At 49.3% G+C, this 27752-nt stretch overlaps 1 protein-coding gene across 8 annotated transcripts in view; it reads right to left on the reverse strand.

Annotated features, from left to right (window-relative positions):
* Positions 1–157: 157 nt before the first annotated feature.
* Positions 158–27752, reverse strand: part of LOC309794543 (BRD4-interacting chromatin-remodeling complex-associated protein-like) — a 67907-nt gene continuing 40312 nt past the window's right edge. The window contains exons 1-6 of one of the 8 annotated variants that reach the window (XM_082606173.1): positions 21616–21824; positions 19115–19215; positions 17006–17051; positions 16857–16899; positions 14786–14854; positions 158–6875 (exon numbers count right to left, since the gene is read on the reverse strand). In XM_082606173.1, the coding sequence (XP_082462299.1) occupies positions 6720–6875; positions 14786–14854; positions 16857–16899; positions 17006–17046 (309 nt within the window). In that variant the 5' untranslated portion in view covers positions 17047–17051; positions 19115–19215; positions 21616–21824 and the 3' untranslated portion in view covers positions 158–6719. The other 7 variants (XM_082606175.1, XM_082606174.1, XR_014292119.1 and 4 more) reach the window with 7 other exon arrangements.

The following is a 27752-nucleotide window of genomic DNA, read 5'->3' on the forward strand; positions in this document are numbered from 1 at the left end:
TATGGTTGCATTTACATCTGCCATTTTGCTTTCTATTTTCTATATGTTACATGTCTTTTTCTCCCTCTGTTCCTCCTTTCCTGCTTTCTTTTGTATTGTGTAACATTTTAATTCTGTTAATTTTTCACTTTTTCTTAGTCATTTCTTAGTGGTTGCTCTAGGACTTAAAATATATGTCTTATCAGAATCTGTTAGGATGTGTAATAACTCACTAACAATGAAATATAGAAACACTGCTCCTATCTAGCTCTCTTCCTTCTAACTCTTTTGCTATTATATGTGAGAGACCCAGTAATACCTTACTGGTCATGTTTCTTGCTTTATATACTTTTATTTCGTGTAAAAACACTGAGAGAATAAAGGAAAACAAGCATGATTTATAGAGGTTGTTATATTAACCTTCTTACTGACCATTTCTGATCTCTTCATTTATTCTTGTGGATTTGAGTTACTGTCTGAGGTGATATTCCTTTACTCCAATGCAGCTGTGCTCCTTGTGCAGTTACTGTCACATATATTATATTTCTATATGTTAGAGGCCCACAATACATATTGTTTTATGCAGTTATTTTTTAAGGCACTTAAGAAAAGAAATATGTAATCATACTGATTTTTATAGTTACCCATATTTACTAGCGCTTCGCTTTTTTTTTTTTTTTTTGGTTTGAATTCAAGTTACCATCTGATGTCATTTGCTTTCAATCTGAAGGACTTCCTTTACTATTTATTTTTATTAGGGATATATAATTCACATACCATACAATTCATCCCTTTAAAGTATAGAATTCAATGGTTTTTTAGTATATTCACAGAGCTGTTCAACCATCACTACCATCCGTTTTCAGAAATTTTCATCATCCCCAAAAGAAGCCCTGTACTTATTAGCAGTCCCTCCTTTCCATCCTCCCCGTCCCCAGCCATGGGTAACGACTAATCTACTTTGTCTCTATCGATGTGGCTATTCTGCATATTTCATATGAGTGGAATCATACAGTATGTGGTCCTTTATGAATGCCTTCTTTTAGTTAGCATGATGTTTTTAGGTTTCATCCAAGTTGCAGTATGTATCAGTACTTTGTTCCTTTTTGCGGGCTGAATAATATTTCACCTTTAATATTTCTTGTAAGACAGGTCTGCCAGCAACAGGTAGCCTCAGTTTTTATTTATCTGGGAGTGTCTTTATTTTACCTTCATTTTTGCAAGATAATTTGCTGAATATAAGATACTTGGTTAACACTTTTTTACTTTCAGTAATTTGAATATATTATCCCATTGCCTTGTAACCTACATCGTTTCTCTTAAAAAGTTAGCTGTTAATTTTACTGTAGTGCCCTTGTATGTAACAAATTGTTTTTCCCTTTTTGCTTTCAAGATCTTATCTTTATTTTTGCTTTCCACATTTTGCCTATGTTATGTCTGGATGTAGAGCTCTTTGTGTTTAATCTTTCTTGGAGTTTGTAGAGTTTGCTGGATATACATATTGTTTTTCATCAACGTTGGGAAATTTTCAGCCATTAATACTTTAAATATTCTGTCCCTTTCTCCCCTCTTTCTGGTACTCCCACTACATATATATTGTTGCATTTAATGACATCTCACATTTCTCTGAGGCTCTCTTCACTTTCCTATATTTTTTTCTCTCTGTTCTTCAGATTTCATAGTCTCCATTGTTCTATCTTCAGGTTTGCTGATCATTTCATCTGCCAGCTCAGATCTACTGTTGAGCCTTATTTTGGTTATTGTACTTTTTTAACCCCTGAACTATTTCCATTTGGTTCTTCTGTTTTTTGGCTGCATCGCACAGCATGCAGGATCTTACTTCCTCTACTAGGGATCACAGCCATGCCCCCTGCAGTGGAAGCGTGGAGTCTTAACCACTGGACCGCCAGGGAAGTCCACATTTGTATCTTTTTTTTTTTTTTTTTTTTTTTTTTTGCGGTATGCGGGCCTCTCACTGTTGTGGCCTCTCCCGTTGCGGAGCACAGGCTCCGGATGCGCAGGCCCAGTGGCCATGGCTCACGGGCCCAGCCGCTCCGCGGCATATGGGATCCTCCCAGACCGGGGCACGAACCCGTATCCCCTGCATCGGCAGGCGGACTCTCAACCACTGCGCCACCAGGGAGGCCCCACATTTGTATCTTTTTAAAAAATAATTTCCATCTCTTGATGGCATTTTCTCTTTGATGAGAAATTTTTATTTTATCTTACTTTAATTCTTTAAGCATGGGAGCCAGGGGAAGAAGAAGCCCCCATCTCCTTGGCTGCACCTACCTGGGTAGAGCTTCCTTTACAAAGAGCTGGGGGCTAGGTGGGTAAGGGAGTGGGCCATGGCTCCAGTGCCACAGACTCTCACTGTTCTTCCCGAGATTTAGTAGATTTTCTTGAATGAGTATTTCTTAAAATGCTGTATGCCTTTAGGACAACTTGCAGACTTTAGCTTACTGTTCTTTTTTTTTTAATGATTTTTGTCAGTAAATCTGTTGTTTTGCCGAGTTCCTTACTCTACTTTTTCAGAAGTCTTATCCCACTTCCATGCAATCTTTTTATTTTATTGTGATGTGAACAGTTAATCTGTGATCTGCCCTTTTAACAAATATTTAAGTGTGCAATACAGTATTGTTGACTATAGGTACAATGTTATACAGCAGATTTCTAGAGCTTGATTAATTGAAACTTTATGCCCATTGATTAGTAACCTCCCATTTCCCACTGCCCCAACCCCTGGTGACCCCTATTCCACTCTTTGATTCTATCAATATGAATTCAACTACTTTAGATACGTTATATAAGTGGAGTCATGCAGTATTTCTCTTTCTGTGACTGGCTTATGTCACTTAGTATAATGTCCTCAATGGTCATCCATGTTGTTGCATATTGCAGAATTTCTTTTTAAGGCTAAATGGTATTTCATTGTATGTTTATGTCACATTACCTTTATGTGCTCATCTGTCAGTGGACATTTAGGTTGTTTCCACATCTTGGCTATTATGAATGGTGCTGGAGTGAACATGGGAGTTCAGATATCTTTTTGAGGTCTTGACTGCAGTTCTTTTGGATGAATACCCAGAAGTGGGTTTGCTGCATGATATGGTAGTCCTACTTTTAATTTTTGAGGAAACTCCATACCATGCAATCTTTTTTTTCCAATTTTCAATTTTATATTGGATTAGAGTTGATTTACAATGTGTTAGTTTCAGGTATACAGCAAAGTGATTTTGTTATACATAATCACATATCTATTGTTTTTTAGATTCTTTTTCCATATAGGTTATTACAGAGTATTGAGTATAGTTCCCTGTGCTATACAGTAGGTCCTTTTTGATTATCTATTTTATATACAGTAGTGTGTGTATACCATGCAATCTTGAAGAGCCTGCTTTTAGCTGCTCTGGAAAGGCAGGCAAAAAGGGCCTCATGGGTCAGTTGTAGCCAGTCTCCTTGAGCCTCTTCTTTGGGCGTTTTCCAGATCACATGGACGGCTCTTTTGGCATCAGTGTGGTGAAGGACAACAGCAAGATCAGCACTGAACCGTGAGTTGGAACAGACTTAGAACCTGAGGGTCCTTGCAATGTGGGGATGCTTTTACCCTCCTTGCATTCCAGTGTCGGTTTTTCCCAAGGGAGCCTTCATCACGGGAAAGTCAGGTCTAGACCCAGAACCTCTCTAGGAGAGAAGTGGTGGATTTCTCCAGGTGTTTCCCCAATATTCCTTCTGTCCAGACATACCATAGTTGGATGTCTGCAGACAGAATGCCCAGCACCCTGGGGTTCTAGATAGAATTGGTGATGGCGCAGTGAGATACTGTTTTGTAGCTTGGATGTTACCTTGGATACAGCAGAATGCCAGGTATCAGCACATACCTCCCCTGTCCTAGACCCCAAACGCCTGAAGCCAGAAATCTGGCGATAAAGCAAATTGGAGGAAGGAAGGAAGTATCCCTCAAGAGGTCTCTGGAATACCAGAGCGTGTCTACTGGGCTGATGAGCACTCCCCGTGTCTGAGAGATGGCCAAAAGGTGGGTTCCACAGCCCTGGTGAGCAGGGCTCACCGCACATCTCTCTTGTATTTCCCATCTTGGTCACACACATATGCCTTTTATGTCCGTGTGTGTGGCCTCATTTCAGACACATCAACATAGGGAGCCAGTTTCAGGCTGAGATCCCAGAGCTCCAGGACAGATCACTGGCTGGAAGTGACGAGCATGTAGCTACTCTGGTCTGGAAGCCATGGGGAGATGTGATGACCAACCCGAAGACGCAGGATAGAGGTGACTGAGACTTTGGGGCCAGGTTCCTGAGAGCCCTCCTCCATGTCCAAGGGGTTTCTCCTCCCAGTTCTCACCTTGACCAAGAAGCAGTGATCCCCAGGCGGGGGTGGGGTGGGCAGAGCTGGCCTTCAGCGCAGGACTGCTTTGCTGTGCTGCAGTCCCTTGCCCCACCTCTCCTCTCACCCAGTAGCTGGCCAGGCCATCCAGAGCAGGTGCCAGGAGCAGGGTTTCTGCCCATCCTCCTTGTCCCTCCCTTCCCTCAGCCTGCTTGTAACAGAGAGGTGAGGGAGATGGTGACAGGAGCCCCCCACCCCATCTGTGCTGTTGGGGAGGTTTCCTCTCTGGCACTTGCTGACCCTCTGTGTCTCCTCTCCTTCTCGCTGCCGGGCTGCCTGCTGGAAACAGTGACCGAACTCTGCAACCTGGCCTGCTCCAACGTGATGCCGGGCGGGGGCACCAACCTGGAGCTCGCTCTGCACTGCCTGCATGAAGCCCAGGGCAACATCCAGGTGCGGTGCAGGCGAGGGGGGTGCTCAGAGGAGCTGCGGGAAGCTCCCTGCTCTCTTAGGGCCAGGGGCTCTAGGCGCAAGACACGTGCCTTCTACCTGGGGCTTTGCAGCTCACGAGAACCAAAGGCTGGCCACCCACCCTTCTCCCTGGTCGCTTTGGGACTGGTGGTGTCCTTTTGAACGTAGGGGAAATGCACACATACGGGCTCAATCAGTTATTTCTCTGGGGTGACAGCAGAGCACCAGGGTTCCTCCAGCGTTACCTCATCTCAGCGCAGCACTGGGGAGGCGGTGCCTAGCAGAACCAACTCAGGGCCTGCATTAATCTGGTTTATTTACTGAACATTGACTTTTGGATTTAAAATGGTGTATGCAAACCTCTGATGCAACAGAAATGCCTCTGCCTCCTCCAAGGACCCTCCTCACAACCCTGAAGTTTAGACAATGAAGAAGTCCAACTGTGTGTAGTGGGAGAGGAAGTCACGTCACCCGAGTTGGAGACCCAAGAGTCAGGGCTACATGGTGCTTTTTCTCAAGCTGAGAGGCAGTGGCTGGCACGTGGTGGGTGCTCAGCAGAGTAATCAGCACACGTTTACTGGGTCCTCCTGATACCTGGTGATGTCATGGTATCAGGCTGGGGCCAGCTCAGGGGCCCATTCTTGGTTTAATGCTCTGCTGCCACCATCTTGAAATTCTTAATAGTTTCTGAGCACAGGGCCCCGTGTTTCCATTTTGCGCGGGGTCCTGCAAACTGCATAGCGAGTCCTGACCGGGGTTACGCTGTTGAGCAAGACAAATGCCCCCTCTTTGCAGGGCTTACATTTTAGGAGAGTGAGCACATGAAATACATTTTTTAAAAGTGATAGATAATGATCAGTGCTATGAGGACCATAACATGGGGTAGGGCGGGGGCAGTGCCGCTCCAAATGCTGCTCCCTGAAGAAATAAGGAGCTTGTGCCAGAATAAGTCCACACACTGTTTCGTCATCAAGTAAATCTTGCTATGAAAAAGGTAACGTCAGCTGCACTCAACAGTCCGCTTAGTGCTGTAGGCAATGTGTCCCAAGTGGTTCACAGCTGGTGGCCAGTCCACAGACCGACCACACTTTGAGTCGCCCTGGGGTAGGGGTGGCTTTAGGGAGGGCTGCACATATTTTCTGAATGGATGAAAGAATGAAGGCGGGCCTCTACCTCACCTTCCCTCCCTCAGAGAGTTGCCCACCACTCCTCTCGTTCCAGGTTGCCCTGGAGACCCTGTTACTGAGAGGACCCCAGAAGCCACGGACTCACCCTCTCGCCAACTATCACTACACAGGTAACGAGCGTGGCTGCCCGCGTGGTTTTGGCCTGGCTGAGGCCCCTGCGAGCCAGTCACTTTCCATGGCAAGCTCTGCACGTGCCTCCCGGAGTTCTCTTGGGGCCTACACCTGCCCTCCCAGAAGGGCCCGTCCTCTCTGGGGGACTCAGTGGGTGCTGTTCTCTAGTTGGATCCAACCTTCCCCTTTCCACTGGTTCCCTCGTGGGCTCTTCCTGGCCAGAAGGGGGGTGCCAGGTTGGGGTGGGCTCAGGTTTCCCAGTTGAGCACTCCAGCCTTGGAGTCAGGCAACCAGGGGCCCACGGCTGCCCTTGGCAAGTCTCTTAACCAGAGGAAGCCTCAAGTTGCTGCACCTGTCAAGTGGGGATGGTAATAGCCCCTACCTGCTAAGGTTTTTGTGAGGATTGTGTGAGATAAAGCAAGTAAGGGGCTTAGCAGAAATCTTGGCATATAAGTGGCGCTCAGTGGCCTGAAAAAGGAGGGGAGTCTGCACTTCAGCCGTGGCTGTGGTCCCAGAAGGAGAAACAGCCTTCCTCCTCTTGGCTGTTTCTCCAATAGGTTCGGACATCTGGACCTCCATGGAGAAGAGGCTCTTTAAGAAGGCGTTCTGTGCCTACAAGAAGGACTTCTACTTGATACACAAGATGGTAAGGCGAACATGGCAGGCTGGTGTAGACAAGGCTCCTTCACACGGCCGAGGTGCTAGAACTGCAGGGCCTGTCGGGGCGATACTCTGCTCATGCTGTGAACAGTTGACAACTACAATGCCATTGCTTGGAACAACCTGAAACGGTACAGAAATGAATCCCATGTTCCAAATAAAGCCCTCCAGACCCCTCCCCACAATCCTACTTCTGATTGATAACCTGACAGGTATTTACTGCCCATACGGATTTTACACACCTATATGCACTTTCTCAAAAAAGGATGACATCATATACTTAATATCCTGCTGATTAATTTGCTTTTTTTTAACTTGATGTACGCAAAATTGCACATAATCGAAGTGTAAGATTTAATGTTTTTGACATAGTTATACACTTGTAAGACCACCACCATGATCAAGATAATGAGAGTATCCTTCACCCCCAAAAGTTCCCTCCTGCCCCTTTGCAACCCTTCCTTCCTGCCACCCGGGTCCCTAGTCAACTCTTGTCTACTTTCTGTCACTCTAAATGAGTTTGCATTTTCTAGAGGTTTATATAAATGGAATAATCATACAGCATGTGATCTGCTTTGTCTGGCTTCTTACACTCAACCTAATGATTTTGAGATTCATCCATGTTGTCATGTGTACCCATAGTTCATCCCTTTACTGTTGAGGAGTATACCACTGTGTGGACGGACCACCGTTCATTTAATCATCCACCTGTTGGTGGTTTCCCGTTACTGATGACTACAGATAAAGCTGCTCTGCACATTTACATACAAGTCTTTGTACGGACATGTACTGGGTTTTTTTTTTTTTGTTTTTTTTTTTTGCGGACACGGGGTTGGGATTATAAATACCTAGGAGGGGAATGAGGGTAACTTATAGTAGATGTATGTTTAACTTTTTAAGAAACTGCCAAACTGTTTTCCAAAGTGGCTCTACCACTTCCCATTCCCACCAGCAGGTTATGAAAGGTCCAGTTGCTCCACACCCTCGTCGACACGTGGTATGCTAAGTCTCTTTAATTTTAGCCATTCTAATGAGTGTACAGTAGCATCTGACTCCATTTTCCTAATGACTAATGATGCTGAGCATCTTTGTGTTTTTTTGCTCTATGTGCACCTTCTCTGGTGAGCTGTCTGTTCATATCTTTTGCCTCTGTTTTTATTGGAGTGTCTGTGTTTTTATTGAGCTGTAGGAGTTCTTATTTTGTTCTGAACACCAGTCCTTTATCCAGATATATGCTTTGGAAATATTTTCTCCCAATATGCCATTTGTCAGTCTTCTAACAGTGTCTTTTGAAGAAAAGTTTTAAATTTTGCTTAAGCATAACTTACTAGTTTCTCTTTTATAGACTGTGCTTTTCGTGTTGTATCTAAGAAATCTTTGCCTAACCCAAAGTCACAAAGATTTCCCCCTATGTTTTCTTCTGGAGGTTTTACAGTTTTAGGTTTTATTTCTAGATTTATGATCCATTGTAAGTTTATTTTTGTATGGGGTGCGAGGTGAGTTCATTTTTGCATATGGATATTTATTCCAATACCTTTTGTTGGAAAGACCATACTTTCTCCACTCAGTTGCTTTTGTACCTTTGTTAAGTATCAGTTGGCCATATATATATGCATCTACTTCTGGACCCTGTATTCTGTTCCATTGATCTGTTTGTCTTTTATTAAGCTATTCCCATACTGTCTTTATTACTGTAGCTTTATTCTAAGTCTTGAAATTAGAAAATGTTAGTCCTTCAACTTTGTTATTCTTTTTCAAAGTTATTTTTTGTATTCTACATCCTTTTTAATTCCCTATGAATTTTAGAAATAACTTGTCAATTTCAAAATAAAAATTCCTGCTAGGAACTTGATTGGTACTGTTTTTGACTCTCTACGTCAACTGGGGAGAGTTGTTACCTTAACAATATTGAGTCTTCTGACTCGTGAACAGGGTATATCTCTCTATTTCAATCTTTAATTTTTCAGCAATGTTTTGAAGTTTTTAGTGTACAGTTGTTGCATACTTTTTGTCAGATTTATTCCTAAGAGCTTGTTTTTTTTGTTTTTTTTTTTTTTTTTGCGGTATGCGGGCCTCTCACCATTGTGGCCTCTCCCGCCGCGGAGCACAGGCTCCGGACGCGCAGGCCCAGCGGCCATGGCTCACGGGCCCCACCGCTCCATGGCACGTGGGATCCCTCCAGGACCATTGCACGAACTCGTGTCCCTTGCATCGGCAGGCGGACTCTCAACCACTGCGCCACCAGGGAAGCCCAGTACTTGTGTTTTTTATGATGTTATAGAGTTCTTTTTTATTTCAGTTTCCAATGGTTTGTTGCTACTATGTATAGAAATAAAATTGATTTTTATATTGATCTTGTGTTCTGAAATGTTGCCAAACTAACTTACTAGTTTTGGTAACTTTTTTGTGGATTCCACTGAATTTTCTACATAGACAGTCATATCATCTGTAAATAAAGACACTTTTCTTTCTTCCTTTCCAACCTGGATGCCTTTACTTTTTTTCTTGCCTTTTTGCACTCTAGAACCACCAGTACAGTATTGAGTAGAAGTGGTGAGAGTGGAAATCCTTGTGTTGTTCATGATATTTGAGGGGAAACCACTCCACCGTTAGCTGTAGGGATTTTGTAGGTATCATTTATCAGGTTGAAGAGAAGTTCCTTCTATTCCTATTGTGCTGAGAGTTTCCATCAGGAATGGACATTGGATTGTATCAAATGCTTTTTCTGCACCTATCAAGATGCTCATATGATTTTTCCTTTTTAAGTTTAATATGACGAATTACATTGATTTTAGATTGTTAAACCAACCTCACGTTTCTGGGATGAGCTCCACTTAGTCATGGTATATTGTCCTTTATATATATACACATATATATACATATACATATATATATTGTTGGATTCTGTTCGTTAAAGTTTTGTTTAAAAATTTTCATCTATGTTCATGAGGGACATTGGTCTGTAGCCTTCTTTCCTTGTAATATCTTTGTCTGGCTTTGGTATCAGAGAAATGTTGAACTTACGGACTGAGTTGGGAAGTATTCCTTCCTCTTCAGTTTTTTGGAGGGCTCTGCCTAGCTGTCGCATAAGGCTATGAGGTATCCAACACGTAAGGACACTCTGGTTTAATTAGTCCCAGTCGGTAGTCATGTGGCTCCACATGATGTCACAGTGAGCGTCCTCGTGTGTACCTTTGTGTGCCTTTTCCTGGAGAGAAGCCTTCTTGGGCCAGCCTTGTTGCTCAGAGCGTGCAGAGCTTAGATGGTGTTGACTCTGGTGGCTTCTCTCTGAACTCCTTCATCCCCAGGAGGACTTTGTGATTCTCTGTCTCCCGTAGCAGTGGAGCACAGCAAGCCGTAGGGGAGACACGTTTCAGGAGGGCTTTCAAAAAGTGGCAGCTGGCCCCATGGGGAGGGGATTTAGGGCGTCAAGGCCATTCTCACTGCTACTCCTGAGGCACTGTCCTTAGTCGGCTTCTGTCTTCCTCCACTAGGTCCAGACAAAAACAGTAGCCCAGTGTGTCGAGTTCTACTACACGCAGAAGAAAATGATCAAGTTTGACTGCGGCCGAGCCCCAGTGCCGGAAAAGAGGGTCAAGAGAGAGCTGGGTGAAGCAGACAGGACAGAAGCGAAGGTAGAGGGTCTCGGGATAGGGCTTCAGGAGTTCAGCACGGATCTGGATGCCCGGTGCCCATCCAAGCTGGGTGGCGGTGGGGGGGTGCACCCCGCGACGTCTGGACGCTCTGGACACCTGCTTCTCTCTTAGAAGGGCGGCGGGGCGGTCAGCACCCTTTCATCACCTCTGCCCCCTGTGCAGGTCACTCATAGCCCTCGGAGGAAACCCAGCCACCGCCCAACCCCCGAATTACAGAGGACCACTGAGAGTTACAGGAGGGAGTCCATCCCCAACTCCAGCCCAAACACCGGCTCGAAGCGGACCCCTGAGCTGCCGGGGAGCAGCAAGGGCCAGGGCTTCTTTCCCTGCCAGAAGTGTGAGAGGTACCGCCCTTTCCCTAGATGCTCCCACACCGCCTGCCCTCAGCCCTCTGGGGTGCCCCCCTCAGGGCTACCCGCCTCCCCCTGCTCTGACCCCTGTGTCCTCTGGTGCCTCCTCAGGGTGTTTGGCAAGATCAAGGGTCGGAATGCCCACATGAAGTGGCACCGGCTTCAGGACCACGTGGATCCCACCGCCAGGGCAAGGGGGCCCGTGGAGCCCTTCCAACTGTAGGAGGAGGAGGGCGAGCTAGGGGCTGGCATCGGCCCTCTGCGTGGGCAGCTAGTTGGGATGGGCACCTCCAGCCCTGTTGCGTCTCCTTTGTTGTTTCTGTACGTTTTCCCTTGTATATAGTATTAAATTTGTTTCTTAAGAAGCTGTCTTCTGGCTTCCCTGCCTGTTGATCCAGCGAAGGCTTTTGAGCCCCTGCTGCTCCCAGAAGCCACAGTGACTGAGTCCCTGCCCTGGAGGACCCTCATACATTAATGCAGCCAGCATTTATCAAGCACCTGCTGTAGCTGTGCCAGACAATGCCCAGTCCACGTGATGGGGACATAGTGATGGAGGGACAGGCCCCTCCCCTCACAGAACTTACATTTTAGGAGCGGGAAGGTAGGAGTGATAGAGCAGCAAAAAGGTGAGTTTAGATATCTATAGTGCATATGCTTTGGGCCGTAATAACAGAGGAGTCAGCGTAGGTTTAAGCTCTCAGGACACGTGGTGGTGCCAGTGGCTCCACGGTGAAGTCCAGGCCTGCCAGCAGTGGCCAGCGTCTGCAAGTCGGCTGCAGCAGCAGCAGCAAGAATCCCCTCTTGTACGCGGAGCACCCAAACCTTCGGAGGGTGCAGGGCAGAGAGCAGCTCCCTCCCTTCCTTGTTCCCCTTTTTAAAAGTGAGGAAAGCTTGTAGCAGCGCCCAACGGAACGCCCCTCACGTCTCCTCGGCCAGAACTGTAGCCCGTGCTCTTTCTAAACTGATCCGTGGCAGTGGAAAGGGAAGTGGCCACCGTTATCCCGGACCCTCAAGATTTGTCTCCAGGGCAAAAGCGTAAGTTGTGTTCCCCCCTGGTTCTCCCCAGTTCCAGGACTGGGGAGAACTGTTCCCTCAAATTTGTTGTCACCCGATCCAAACTGGAATCCCATTTGCCAGGAAAAGAAGAGGAAGCAGAAACAGCCACTGGGGAGTCAGACCTTGTGTCCACCACAAAGCGACATGAGGAAAGTACAGCAGGGGGCCAAGTCCGAGGGAGTGACAGGGAGTGGCAGACGCTGGCAGGTGGATGGCGCGGGGGTGGGAAGCCACACTGAGGAGGCTGCTGAGGCTGAGACCCACTTCCAGGCCACGGTGCGGCAAAGCACAGACTCTGCCACGGGAACCAGGGGAGGCTGTGCAAAGCTCTAGCTGCTGTGAGGGTGCCGTGGGCGGCAAGACGGGAATCCTGGAGAGTAGCTGGAAGGCTCTCAGCGGAGATGGTGGCCTGGGCTGGAGTAGCAGTGAAGAGGCCAGAAGCGCAAGGATTAGGGATCACGTTAGAAGTAGATTCAGACATGCTGACGGGTCACACATCACAGGGAGAGCTGGTAAGGAAAAGGACAGATCGAGGTTGGCAGGGCAGGTTGGGGTTTGAGCAACTGAGTAGATGCTGTTAACTGAGATGAGGAAGAGGGACACCTCAGAGGATTGATGGCTTAAAGGCGTGACTGTGTCTGTAACTGTGTGCTGCCTTCGGAGGGACTGGCTAGGGGAGCAGGGCAAACGCTGGTGTCAGGAGGCTTCACAGAAGGGCCAGGTTTCAGCTCAGTCCATCTGAAAAGACGGGGAGGGAGGAGGAGCAGAGGAGGAAGTTGAGTTGGAAGCGGTGCGGGCACTGTGGTTGGGGAAAGGACTCTGGCATCAGATGAACCAGAATCTACAGCCTGGCTCTTCTTCCTTCTTTGCCACCTTGGGCAAGTCATTTGCCCTGTTTGAGTCTCAGTTTTCTCATTCTGTAACTGGGATGGAAAATGCCTACCCACATATATCTGGTTGGTTTGTTTTTAATGCCCTTTAACTTTTTCTTGTTGTTGTTGTTTTGCTGTGTTGGGTCTTCGTTTCTGTGCGATTGCTTTCTTTAGTTGCGGCGAGCGGGGGCCACTCTTCATCGCGGTGCGCGGACCTCTCACCGTCACGGCCTCTCGTTGCCGAGCACAAGCTCCAGACGCCCAGGCTCAGTAGTTGTGGCTCACGGGCCTAGTTGCTCTGCGACATGTGGGATCTTCCCAGACCAGGGCCCTGCATCGGCAGGCAGACTCCCAACCACTGCACCACCAAGGAAGTCCCGAACCTGATGTTTCTTAAATGCTTTCCGGGATGGCAATCCAGGACACGAGTGTGTAATCTATACATGCATTTTAGAGCAAATATTCCACAAGTAATAATTATGCCAAGGGCATGGAAAACCCACTGATACTTGACCAGGCGATGGATCAAAACCTGTAGTTCGGGGGCTTCCCTGGTGGCACAGTGGTTAAGAATTGCCTGCCAATGCAGGGGACACGGGTTCGAGCCCTGGTCCGGGAAGACCCCACATGCCGCGGAGCAACTAAGCCCATGCGCCACTAGTGAGCCTGCGCTCTAGCGCCCGCAAGCCACAACTACTGAAGCCCGCACGCCTAGAGCCCATGCTCTGCAACAAGAGAAGCCACTGCAACCAGAAGCCCGCGCACTGCAACGAAGAGTAGCCCCCACTCGCCGCAACTAGAGAAAGCCCACGCACAGCAATGAAGACCCAGCGCAGCCAAAAATAAATAAATAAAATAAATAAAATTAAAAAAAAAATAACACCACCTGTTATTAATCCTAGTGGAGGGCTCAGAGCAGTACGTGGCTCTTGGCTGGCACGCGAGAAACATCATCTATCGTTGTTACCGTCATTATTACTGTCCATGTTGTCGTTAATAACAGCTCAGTGAGGTGGGCACTGCTCCCTCCTTGCCTCCCAGACCGGGGAAAGGGGTCACCCTGCTGCTGAGTGGAGGGCAGTGCCTGGCAGGATGGGGCTCCGGCTCAGCCCCCAACCAAGGACCAGGCAGTTCTGAGTTCCTAACCGCTAAATGGCCATAACCAAACCCGCCTCCTAGGACAGTCGTGACGTTCACTGACGTCACGTACAGGAGGTGCCGAGAACCTGACCAGGGACGTTATGGGCATTAAGAGGACGGCACGGGTAAGAATAATACACATTGTTACTCTTCCGTAAATGTAATAACATGAACATAATGTGTATTTGTTGGGTTCTGGATTTAGTCATTTATATTATGCCAGATAAATTATTTGGAATGTTACTGTGGTTGTTGTGAGGACTAAATGAAAATTACTGTAAAGGGCCTGGCATATGATAGGTATTTGGTAACTGATAGTTATGTTAATGAAGACGGAGGAGGGGGGAGTGGGAGGGAGAGAGAAGAGGGGGGAGGAGGAAAAAGGAGGGGGAGGGATGGGGAGCAAAGCGGGGAGGGGAGAGGCCACAGAAGAGGAAGAAGAGGGAGGGACGACTGGCACTGAGTAATGGGCCCGGCACACAGTAGGTGCTCAATAAAAGTCCACTGTGTTCCCCGCTCTGGGCTTTGCTCATCACCCCTGCCTTCATCTTCCAGGTGGAGACTGAGGTCCACAACAGTCGATCCCCTTCCCCCAGGTCACACACCCCACCCATGGCTGGGCCGGGACAGGACCCCCCAGCGCCCCCGCCCTGCCCACTGTGAACTCCAGAGCCAGCCTCTGCCTCTGTTCCAGCTCTGTAGCAGCTGCCCTCCAAGGCCAGGGACTCAGGACCACACCTCCTTCTCTGAGGGGCCGGAGGGCACAGCTGGGGGTCCAGCAGCTCCGGCCTCACCTCCACCCCACACTGCTCCTCAGTGACTGCCCCCTGCCCCCCTCCCGGCAAAGTGCCTCAGGGGACGAGTGCGACCCCTTCTCCCCTCCCCCACTGGCTGCCACCACAGGCGACTTGGGTGATGCCTGGAGCCCACGGCCTTCCCCGAGCCCCCGGGCCACTTACCCCAGGACCTTCATAGAAGGCACTTCGACGGGCCTCCCCGGGATTATCCAGGAGCTCATCACTGTCAAGCTGCACCAAGACCCGCCCCCACCCAAGGTCAAAGGTCAGCTGGGCAGTGGGCCGGCCCACCTCTAGAACAAAAACCAATTGAGGGTTACATGGGACAAAAAGACAAAGACGAGGTGGGGGGGTTGCGGGGGGAGATTCGAGGGGTACAGGAAACTCCGCCTCCAGAAAAGTCGCCCCAAAGAAAGGGGCTTGGCTGCAAGATTAAAATGCGAGGCAACCCCAGCACTGAGTCCGAGCCTCTCCTGACATGCCTGCCTTGAACTCTAGAATCCTGCCTCCGTGGCTTTGCTCAAGCGTCTTTGGTAACACATCTGGCAGGGCCTGTCACATTTGTCACCTCCTCCCGACAACTGTCCGTCCCTTCCTACTAAGTCACTCCTTCCACTGCCCAGCCCAAGCACCCGGCACGCCCTGCCACCCGGGCGCCTAACGTGCGTGCTGTTCCCGTGTCTGGGAGCACAGGGACCTGTCTCGTTCCTGCAGACATAGGCAATGTCTACAACAGGCCCTAAGCGCCCAATGAATGGCTGTCCACAGCCAAGCCTCCCCAGTTTCTCTGTCCAGCTGATCTTTTTCCAGAACCCCAGACTGCTATATCCAATAGCCGCCCTTGGACTTCTGGCATCCACCTCGAACTCCCAGTCTCAGAGAACGGTACCACCACCCACTCAGCTGCTCAGGTCAAGTCCAGGAGGCATTCTGGATGCTCTTTCTTCCTCACCGTCTAAGCCACCAGCAAGTCTAGTGATCCTGCCTCCCAGACAGATCCCAGAGCCAGCGTCTGGTACCTCCTCCCGTGCCTGCCCTGGGGCCCAGGCCACCAACTTCTGCTCCGCACTCGCCTCCGCTCCACAGATTATTTGATACATCCCCTCTCAAGGAGCTGAGCTCCGTCCCCTCCCTGTGAGTGTGGGCGGGCTTAGTGACTCGCTTCTAGCAAATGCAGTATGACGGGAAGTGACAGTGTGCGACTTTGGAGACTAGGTCATAAAAGGCACTGAGCTTCCTCCTGGCTCTCTCCCTTGGGTCACTTGCTCTGGGGGAACCAGCTGCCATGCTGTGAGGACACTCAAGCAATCCTAGGGGGAGGCCCACATGGTGAGGAGCTGAGGCCTCCAGCCAACTGCCACGGCAGTGAGTCACTGTGGAGGCACATCCTCCAGCCCCAGACAAGCCCTCAGATGACAGTGGCTCCAGGCAACATCCTGACTGCTACTCAGGGGAGACACTGAGCTAGACACCCAGATAAGCACTCCCCAGTTCCTGACCCTCAGAAACTGAGAGCTCTAACAAATGTTGTTTTAAGTCACTAAGTGATGGGATAACTTGTTATGCAGCTGTGGGTGACTGATACAGCTCCTCATGGCTCAACAGACATCCACTCTCCCCCACTTTGTTCCATTCTCTGGAGGGCAAACGGAATGTGGCATTCTCCTGCTTAATAACCCGTCAGAACTGCCTGTCACGTTCAGAATAAAGTCTGAACTCCTCGATCAAGTCCTCCAAGCCCTTCATGACCTGGTGATTTTTGTCCACTCCAGTCTTACCACCTTCTAGTTTCCCCTTCATTCCGGCCCCACTGGCCTTCTTTCTCAAACTTTCCAACCTTCCTACCTGTCCTTCCCCTGCCCAGAGCGCCGTGGGCACCTCCCTTTGATCCTTCAGCTTCACACCAGCTAGAGAAGAAGCCCCTGCTTCCGCCTCCCATTCATTTTCTTTTAAACCTCTTTTGTTGTGCAAGTGACATTATTATTTCTTATGCTGCTCTGCATGGTGCTTTCCACCATCACCTTTATTAGCTCTCGGTTGCTTTGTTTACCAAGGAAATGTGTATGGAGTGAGGGCAGGGATTTGCCATCTCTTTCACTCTCTGCCATAACCCTGGGGCCTGGCTCATGGAAGGCAAGGGGCAGATGTCTACTGAATCAGCGGGGAGTGTCTCTCAGCTCCCAATTCCACAGGCCCCTGCCCTGGGGATGCTTCTCCCTGCCCCAGCACTCACCTTCTCAGATCCATGTAAGAAGTCACTGAGGGCCTGAGGGTCACTGAAAGAGAGAAGGGGAGAGACATTTGAGGACATGAGGGACAGGGGAGGGGAGGGAGAGGGTGGGGGAGGGTGGGGTGGGGTGGGGTGGGGAGCCCATTACTCACCAAATCACGTCTAGTAAGCATCTCCCATCCTCATCATCCATCGCCACTGGACGGGGCGGGGCGGGAAGAGGGCAAGGGAGACAAGTTAGATGTCGGCAGCGTGCCAGGACCCTCCCTGCAAGGACCATTCCCTGGGGCCAAGACCCCTGGAGGGGTCAGGCTTTCTGTCCCCTTAAGTCTAGGGGCATGGGTAGGGGTGGGGCAGGTGCCCTCCGTACCAGAGCCTCCTGATCAGAGACAGACAGCTGCCTTTTCCTCCTCCCTCTCTCTCCCCAGCGTCTGATGACGATGGTGATGACATCAACCCAGACTGAGTCCTGATCACATGCAGGCCCCGTGCTAAGTGCTTCACACACATGTATCTCATTTAATCCCCACAGTATCCCTCGAGGTGGGTCCTGCCACCCCCGCTTTGCAGATGAGTAAAAGGAAGAGCTGAGACCATGGTTCTCTGTCTCCCAGCTAGCAGGTGGCAGAGCCAGCCCTGAACCCACAAGTCTGGCCCCAAGCCTGTGCTCCTGTCCTACACGTGACTGGGTGAAGGAGGGAGGGAGGGGAGGCGGCATGAAGGGGCCCAGGCTCTGGGTCCCCCTGGAAGACACATGCAGCGTGGTTCTCAAGGAAGGGAACAGAGAGGGAGAGGGGCCAGGAGGGCAGGCGCTCTGAGTCAGAGGAACCGCCAGAGCCGGGCCGAGCCTGTCAGAATGATGAGGATGAGGACGGCTAACATTTGGCTCCTGCTTACCATGTGCCAGGCACTGTCCCAAGCGTTTCACAAATGTTAGCTTGTTCAGCCCCCATGGGAAAGGGATGCCGTGTGCCCCAGTTTACAAGTGAGAAAACAAGTTCTCTGTTTGCCCATCCACCCCCGCGCCAACCACCACTGCTCCAGACATCCTACCAAGCTTCCACGCACCCATCTTTACAAACTTCCACCCAACCGCCCATCTTTCTTGTCTTCCAAACACACAAACTGACCCGTCCTTCCATCCGCTCCTCCTTTTTACTGTTTTGGGCCGCACTGAGAGGCTTGCGGGATCTCAGTTCTCCGATCAGGGACTGAACCCGGGCCCGGGCAGGGAAAGCACTGAGTCCTAACCACTGGACCGCCAGGGAAGTCCCCATCCGCCTATCCTTCCATCAGCCCACGCATCCTTCCCTCCCAACCACGCAGACAGAACACGATGAGAAATCACACACAATCCCAGTCCAGGGCCATGGAGTTGTTACCCTCTCTTTTTCTTCTTGGTAGGGGGAGGGGGATGGTCCCGAACTCACTGAGGACATGGTGACTGTCGTGCCCCCCCCCCCAGCTGGGTCACCATCCCTAACCCTCAATAGCATTCTCTGAACTTCCTGATCACCACTACAGCCCCTATTACCCTCGACGGCTCTGTGACGTAAAGAATCTCAGGGAGGGAACCCATATGGTTATTTCAGGGGCTCCTCTGGACAGTACCCTGGAGAGTCTGATGAAAACAAAGGACCCTCTTGCCAGAAACATGCATGTGGGCCAGAAATGTTACACGTTCTTTCCCAGGGGAAGTGTGTCATGGGACACACACACACACACGTATGCACACACGTACACACTTCACGGGCCCTGGGTTAACAAGCCCAGTCTAGAACAGAAACACATGGCTCCGGAGCCTCACACACCCATCACGCTCGCCTCTAGAGCTGGCCCCGGGGACTGTCCCCAGAGAGGCCCTTCCAAGGCTCTTGCTGCATCCGTGCAGCAAGATAACACACTCTCTCTGGCTTCATATCTCCGCCCACACCCACTGTCTTCCCATGTCACCAGCTCTGTGGCCTACGAGCCCCTGCCCTTCCCAACCAGCCTAAGGTGGGCAAGGCCTGGCCAGGGAATGACAAGGCAGGATCTGCAGAGAATCTGGAGAAGACGGAAAGGGGGGAGGGAGATCCTGCCTGCAGATGGCATGGAGGTTGGGGGGGAATGGCCCGAAGGACCCAGGGGGCCCAGGCTGGAGAGGGCGGGGCTGAAGGATGTGGCTGAGCCAGGCTCTTCCAAGAAGGAACGTCCCTTCCGGGGAGGTGGACGGGAGACCACGGCCCCTCCGGGAATGAGCGGGATGCTTGGCTGGTTACCTGCGCTACAAACGAATCATGAAGGGAAGGAGGGGGCGTCCACTCCAGCTCTACGCAGGGCCCCCAGCTGGGGATGTGGGGAGGGTCCTTTTGGGGGCCAGCTGTGGAGAGAGAATGAGAGAGAGGCTGTGAGTGAGACAGTCAGTGAAAGGGAGAAAGATGTAGCCAGAGAGACGAGAGGTCAAATACCAGTTTAAAACCACAGGAAAGGGGCTTCCCTGGTGGTGCAGTGGTTGAGACTCCGCCTGCCGATGCAGGGCACGTGGGTTCGTGCCCCGGTCTGGGAAGATCCCACATGCCGTGGAACGGCTGGGCCCATGAACCATGGCCGCTGAGCCTGCACGTCCGGAGCCTGTGCTCTGCAAGGGGAGAGGCCACAACAGTGGGAGGCCCGCATACCGCAAAAAAAAAAAAAACAAAACAAAAACCCACAGGAAACAACACTGTACATTATCACATATATATATGCAGACACACTGCACTATATCTACATACAGTGTGTGTACATATATATATATATATTCACACACACACACATCATGCAATAGTATATAACATTATATGATATAATCCATCAGCACTTCAATCTAGCAAACTACAGTCAGGTCTCATCATCTGAGGTGCTTATGTCCTATAAGGTCACCGTGAATTTGCGATTATGGCCGCTGAGCCGCAGCCCCTGGGGAAAGACAGGGTTAGCTTCCTGCCAGCCTCTGGTCCCATTCTCATCAACCCATCAATATATCCCCTTGGCTTATGTGTGTTTCTGTTTAAAGGCACCTTGTTTGGGACTTCCCTGGTGGCGCAGTGGTTGAGAGTCCGCCTGCCAATGCAGGGGACACGGGTTTGAGCCCTGGTCCGGGAAGATCCCGCATGCCGTGGAGCAACAGAGCCCGTGCGCTACAACTACTGAGCCTGCGCGCCTAGAGCCCGTGCTCCGCAACAGGAGAAGCCACCGCAATGAGAAGCCCGCGCACCACGAGAGTAGCCCCTGCTCGTCGCAACTAGAGAAATCCCACGCACAGCAACGAAGACCCAACTCAGCCATAAATAATAAATAAATAAATAAATTTATTTTAAAAATAATTTAAAAAAACAATAAAGACACCCTGTTTAACATAAACGGTTGATTCGCTCACACCGAGCTCAAGGCCCACAGCGCTGTAACTCATGCCTGAGGGCAGGTCACCTCACACGCGCGATCTCTCCAGAGCACATCGCAGCCTTCCTGTGCTTATGGACAGTGGGCGGCCCTTCAGCCCTACACGGGAGGGGCCGGGTTTAACAGCAAAACCACCCACAAAAAGCACAAAAGTGCAAAACAACAGGGCGCTAAAGAGGATGCTTCTTTATAGCTCTCGAGCTGAACAGAGAGGCAGAGGGTCGCCGCGTTCAACCTCAGCTGGTAGCACGTGCATCGGGAGACTCAAGATAGACTCACGGCTCTGCACACGTCTGCAAGTGACCAGGAAAGCGCCGTGAGTACTGATTTGGCGGTTAACAATGTTAGCAAACAGGCGGATTCACAAATATGGAATCCACGAATAACAAGGATTGACCTGATGACAGTAATGATGGTGGCTGTGATGACGATGATGATGGCTGCTGGTTTGAAGTACTCTGCACGTATCAGCCTGTTCACCGTCTTTGAATCCCTATGAAGCAGGTGCTTTTCGCAGCCCCATTCCACAGATGAGGAAGGCGAGGCTCAGAACGGTGAGCCATACGCCCTATATCCCTCCAGTGGTCAGTGGTCAGGCTGGGGTCTGAGCCAAGGTCGGCTGACTCCAGAGTCCCCGCCCTTAACCACTATCCCACAGACGGTCCTCTCGTCATATTGTTTCTCTTTTAAATGTGAAGCCAACACGCCACAGGGTCAAGATAAGACGAAGCTGGGTGACAGCCTTTGTTAGCATTTTGTGAATGCCTGGGATAGCTCAGATCCAAAAAAGCGATAAAGCGAGCAGATGGAAGAGAGAGCAGGAACGAGAGCTGCTTCTCCTTTTTATGGAGAGCCCCAGGCCCTGGAAAGAGCTAGAAAGCATCTGTCACAAGACCCTGGAACACGGGATCCTGGCCCATCTAGATTCCAGGTGCACTGCCCTGGACCAGGGTGATCACAAGCGCCCAAGGTGGCTTTGGGAGCGCCGCCAGCTCCATGTGGGTTCCCCCCTCCTCCATGCCCCAAGCTTTGGGTGTGGCCCAAGTTCTGTAAACGTCAGTCGGACCAGAAGTAGAGCCAGGAGGTGGGTGTCTCCTGAACAGGGCTCTCCAAAGGGGATCTGCGGGTGAATGTCCAGTGGGAGGCTCCAGCCTGTGAGAATCTGTTATCCATGTGTTTTCATTCAGATGCTAACAGCAGAGCAATGGACGAGGGGGACTTTCCGGGGAGAGGGCAAGGTTCTGCATGGTGATGGGGTGTCTGTTACATGGGGGTTTAAAAATTCACAGCTCAGGTTTCTGTATGTCAACACATATCAATTCAACCATGTTAATTTTACCTTTAAAAAACTGTACAAAACAGGGCTTCCCTGGTGGCGCAGTGGTTGAGAGTCCGCCTGTCGATGCACGGGACGCGGGTTCGTGCCCCGGGCCGGGAAGATCCCACATACCGCGGAGCGCCTAGGCCTGTGAGCCATGGCCGCTGAGCCTGTGCTCCGCAACGGGAGAGGCCACAACAGTGAGAGGCCCGCGTACCGCAAAAAAAAAAAAAAAAAAAAAAAAAACAAAACTGTACAAAATAAATAATCAGCATAGAGTTGTAGTGGGGGAGGAGAGCTAACAGACATGGCAAATGTTGGTAACTGTTAGAGCTGGATGATGGCTACCTGGGGGCTCAGTACACCATTCTAGTTAATGTACATCTTCTCGAAAGTTTCCATAATAAAAAGAAAACCATTTGTCAATGATCAGCAGGTCCGGGGTTCCTCTGAGATGGGTCCCCTGTTCAGGTGCCAGGGTTGGCATCTATGTCGCCTATCAGGTTGATGCCAAGAGGCCCAGCATGGGGTTACAGTTTGGGGTTGGAGTCAGCAGTTCAAATCTCCACTTCCCCACACATGGGCTGAAGTCGGGCAAGTGACTTCACCGCTCTAGGCTTCAGTGCCCTCATCTGTAAAATGGGCACAATCATAGTCCTTATTTTCACGTATGGCAGTGGAGAGGCTCTTAGGCCTTTAATCCTCTGGTGTAGTAAAGTATTTTGTAAGCGATAGATACTGTTACACAATCATTTTAGCTGCCATTGTGAATCTTACCTAGTGGGGCAACTCCCACAGCTTTCTGGCCACAGCACAGTCAGGTTGGACAAAAGTCCCCAGGCCCCAGCTTTTCCACCTGGTGCCTTTTGTCACATTTGGCCCTTGAGCACATTTTGAAGGGTTTACACCCAAGGCAATAGAAATGAAAGCAAAAATAAACAAATGGGACCTAATCAAACTTATATGCTTTTGCACAGTAAAGGAAACCAGAAACAAAAGGAAAAGACAACCTATAGCCTGGGAGAAGATACTTGCAAATGATGTGACTGACAAGGGCTTAATTTCCAAAATATACAGACAGCTCATACAACTCAATAACAACAAAACAAACAACCCAATCAAAAAGTGGGCAGAACACCTGAATAGTCATTTCTCCAAAGAAGACATACAAATGGTCAACAGGCACATGAAAAGATGCTCAACATTGCTAATTATCAGAGAAATGCAAATCAAAACTACAATGAGGTATCACCTCACACCAGTCAGAATGCCATCATCAAAAAGTCTACAAATAGGGCCTCCCTGGTGGCGCAGTGGTTGAGAGTCCGCCTGCCGATGCAGGGGATACGGGTTCGTGCCCCGGTCTGGGAGGATCCCATATGCCGCGGAGCGGCTGGGCCCGTGAGCCATGGCCGCTGGGCCTGCGCATCCGGAGCCTGTGCTCCGCAACGGGAGAGGCCACAACAGTGAGAGGCCCGCATACCGCAAAAAGAAAAAAAAAAAAAAAAAAAAAAAGTCTACAAATAATAAATGCTGGAGACGGTGTGGAGAAAGGGGAACCTTCCTGCACTGTTGGTGGGAATGGAAATTGGTGCAGCCAATATGGAGAACAGCATGGAGGCTCCTTAAAAGACTAAAAATGGAGTTACCATATGGAAGGGTTTACATATCATTTGATTATGCACGTGGTCCGACTTCAACTGCCAGGTACCAGGTCTCCTTGGGTCCTTCCAAACCCCTGTTGTTACCCCATTTGTCAGGTGAGATAAACGAGGCTAAATAGAGTGGTGAATGGGAAACCATGGGCCACACACAACCAGTGATACGTGCCCCCTACCCACTCATGCACAGGGCTACCCAGGAGCCTGCAGCTCTCAACCCGGCAGACAGAGGGAGCCTTGAAAGACACAAATGAACCCACTGAGAGTGGAAAGACAGAATTTGAATGCTGTCTGGATATCTGATGATACTAAGAAATTGTGATGAAGATTCTAGGTATAACAATGGCATAGTGTTTTTGTTTTTCTGCTTTTTTTCCTTTAGAGTTCTTACCTTTTAGTAATACATCCTAAAATACATAGGGGTGAAGTGATCAAATGTCTGTGATTTACTGCAAAATAATCCAGTTCTGGGAGGTCAGGGGCATACTGACCTGCGCTGTCCAATACGGAAGCCACTAGCCATGTGTGACTACGCGCATTTAAGTTCAAGCTAATGAAATGAAATTAGGGCAAATGACTTGAGTAGTTATTTGTCCAAAGAAGATATACAAATGGCCATAAGCACAGGAAAAGATGATCCACACCACCAATCATTAGGGAAATGCAATCAAAACCACAGATGCCGCCCCACCCCCATTAGAAGGGCTACTATCAAAAAACCAAAAATTAACAAGTCTTGCCGAGGACCTGGAGAAACTGGAACCCTGGTGCTCTGTTAGTTAGTGGAAATGTAAAATGTTGCAGCTGCTGTGAAAAACACTTGGGCGGTTCCTCAAAAAATTAAAAATAGAATTAGCATATGACCCAGCAAGTCCACTTCTGGATATATACACAAAAGAATTGAAAGCAGGGTCTTGAAGACAGATTTATACACCCACGATCACAGCAACACTATTCACAAGAGCCAAAAGGTAGAAACAACCCAAGTGTCCATCAACAGATGAATGGATAAGCCAAATGTGCTGTCTATTTACAATGGAATAGCATTCAGGGAGGAAATTCTGATACACGCAACGGCATGGATGACCTTAAGCTAGGTGAAGTGAGCCAGTGACAAAAAGACAAAGATACCATCTGATGCCACTTATGACGGAGAGACAGGAAGTAGAATGGCAGCTGCCAGGGACTGGGGGCAGGGGAGGAGAAACCGGGAGTTATTGTTTAGTGGGTGCAGAGTTTCAGTTCTGCAAGATGCTACAAGTTCTGGAGAAGGATGGGGGTGAAGGTTGCACAACTATGCAAATGCACTTACTGTCGCTGAATCGTACACTTCGAAATGGCTGAGATGGTAGGTTGTGTTATGTATATTTTACTGCAATAAACACATGGGAAAAAAAGGGGGACAAGGAGGAATGTGAAAGTTTTAAATAAAAAAGATTTACCTTAAGAGTGTAAAGGAAATTAAACATTTAGTTTGCGGTCACGGTGGCGACATTTCGTGGGCTTGACAGCCACACGTGGCTGCTGGCTACCACACAGGACACCGCAGATCTAGAATATTCCCACGGTGGCAGAAAGCTCTCTTGGACAGCGCTGGTCTGTCAGAGTGGCGGAAAACTGAAAATTGGCAAAGAGTTGGTTGATGGGGTCCATGTTTTACTATTCTACTTTGTGCACATTTGCAGTTTTCCAAAATGAAAATTTTTTATTTTGAAAATACTTGAACATCAAAAAATCATACGTCTCTCTGATTTTTTGTCGTCTGTCTCCCCCACCAAAATGTCAACCCCCCGCCCCGAGGACAGGGATTTTGTCTGTTTTGTTCCCTGTGGGACACCCAGAGCCTGCACAGAGCATGGCACATGGTAGGGGGTCACTAAATATTTGTGGGGTGAACAAATGAATTTGCACAGGTGGTTAAACAAACCCAATCATTCGTTCAAAGAGCAGCCTGGTGAGAAAGGCATTTACTAATTGCCCGCTCTGTGTCCAGCATGGGGGAGAGCTGAGGATACCGTAACGAACAAAAGCAGACCCAGTCCTTGACTTTGGGCAAGATCAGGACTAGTGGTTCTCAACCAGGGGTGACATTAGACGCCCCTCTCCTTCCTCGACACACACATACTCAAAAAGCTTTTGAAAAAGTGACCGGGGAGGTGGGGGACACACAATTAGCATGCAAAGCTGCAACCCCAAATTACGCACAGGGGAGCGGACGCCTTGCGCTCCTTCAGAGCAGAAGCTTTAAAAGCCATCGCACGGTTCTGCCCAAGTCCTGGCATGACAATGGGTACGTGGACGGAGCCACAGCCAATGCACGAAGCTCGGACACACGAGCGAGAGAGGAGCCTTTGCTGCTGTCAGCTGCTGAGATCTAGGGCTCACTCATTACTGCAAAGCACTCAGCCGAAGCTGGCTGATACATCTAGGAAGAGCCTACCCTGCCCCAGTGCTTTCTTGGTATCAGGCCCTGTGCTAACCCCACACCTATTGATTCCTCCCAGGCCCCGGGGAGGCAGGAGGAACATTTCCCACAGCGCAGGAAACTGAGGCTCCCAGGGGTCAGGACACTTGCCCCAAACCACACTGTGAGGCCAGAATTTGAACTCAGACCCTGTGATTCTGAAGAACCTCCTTCTCCACCACTGGGCTATCAAAAGCACGAAAAGATGGGCTTGCGAAACCACAACCAGCTCAAGAGAACAGCCACGATGCAACAATGACCAAGTGTCCTTCCAGAAAATCCTGTGAATTCCTCCGGCACTTGGAATGCCATCGGAGTTTTGCGTTGTCATCAGGAGTTGTGCAGAAGCCAGGCTGCTGAGCAGGATACAGAATTAAAAGTCCCCGCAAAGCCCCAGAAACAGGCTAATTTTAATTTAGATTTAATTTAATGCTAGTAACCCTCAGGTTATTTGCAAGTCATAAAAATCAAAGTCGACGGGACACTACCATTTGCTCATGGGAAGTGATAGGTGAAGAGGATGTGGCAAAGTCTAGCTGTTGCTTTTCCAAACACCATTTCCCCACCCCTCCTCGCCTTGCTCACAGAAGCCTGATGCTGCTCGGGGTAACCCCTGCCAATTCCAAGATGTAAACAAACGCTGTTCTGAGTCAGTCAGTCTTTTTCCAACTATGGGTCATGCCTTTGAGGGTTGTGAAATCCAATTAGCAGGTTGTGACAAGGAATTTTGTTTTAAGTTAAAGAGTATGGGGTCAAATGGAATGGGATAGAATAGGAAATATTCAAAGGCATCACACAGGGTAAGCAAAAGGATCAGTTTGTGATACTCGTTTCAATTTTGTGTGTCTCTGTGTGTACATATTTCCGACTGTGGGTTGTGGCCAAAATAGCTTTAAAATAATTGGACGAGGCCAGTGGCACTGCTCTCCCCTTTATCAGCCATTCACTTTCCCAGGCTTCCTAGCAGCTAGGCTAGCCATAGTTTTGCAAATAAGTAAAAGCCAAAGTGTACAGAGTTGGGTTCTGCTCAATGAATCTTTTGGGGAAGACAGAATTTGGGAAAGGTTTTCTTCCAGAATATAAAGACAGAGCTTCTCTAGGGAGAAAGTCTTTTGCTTCCTGCTTCCAGCTTTGAATACAGTTGAGAAGACTGGAGCTGTGGCAGCTATTTTGCAATCATGAGGCAATAAATCTGAGGCTGGTAAGCCCACCTACGGAGGATAACTGATGAGAGGAGAGAAAAAGACTAGGTTCTTAACACTCCTCATGGGTTGCCTGCCTCCAGACTTCTTAATCCTTACAGTTTAAGCCACTGTTAGGTTTTCCGTTATTTGCAGTCAAACACAACCTGACACAAACGAGTTGGCATTTCTACACATCTTTGCAGCCCATCACAAGGACTCTCAAAGCCTTCCGTGGGTCAAGGACTGTACTCTGTGAATCCGCTGATTGAGAAGAGAGGCCCAGCAAAATGGGAGAGGGCTGATGGCAAGGGGATCTGGAAAAAAGACCACTGGGGCCAAAAACTCTTCTTCTCCCTAGTCCCACTGTTTACAGCTCCTCCTATTTATTATCCAACCCTTGAACTTGGGCTGGCCTTCTGACTGGCCTTGGCCAACAGAATGTGGTGGAAGTGATGGTGTGCGTTTCTGAGCCTACTCTTTGCCCAGCTGCCATGTGACAAAGTCCAGGCTAGCCTTTCGGAGGACAAGAGACACATGCCCATCACCTCTATCATCCCAGCTCACAGCCAGCCAAGCCCTAGAAGCAGAGCTGCCTAGCTGACCTACAGCTGACCACACCCAGGTAAGACAGAAGTAACCAGAGGTACCCAAGGCCAAATTCTAACCAGTGGAACCACAGTTTTGTTTTAATCCACTGTGGCGCATCGTGTTTTCCAAACATGGCTGAAATAATGTCTACAACCTCCCATGATCTACCAAGGTGGGATCTTGCCAGTCCCCTTGAATTGAGGAAACTTTGTGACTACTTCAACCAGGACAAGGCAACAGAAGTGCCACTATGTGACTTCT

The sequence above is a fragment of the Mesoplodon mirus genome (assembly GCF_964341445.2).
Source record: "Mesoplodon mirus genome assembly, chromosome: 19".
NCBI classification, from domain to species: Eukaryota; Metazoa; Chordata; class Mammalia; order Artiodactyla; family Ziphiidae; genus Mesoplodon; species Mesoplodon mirus.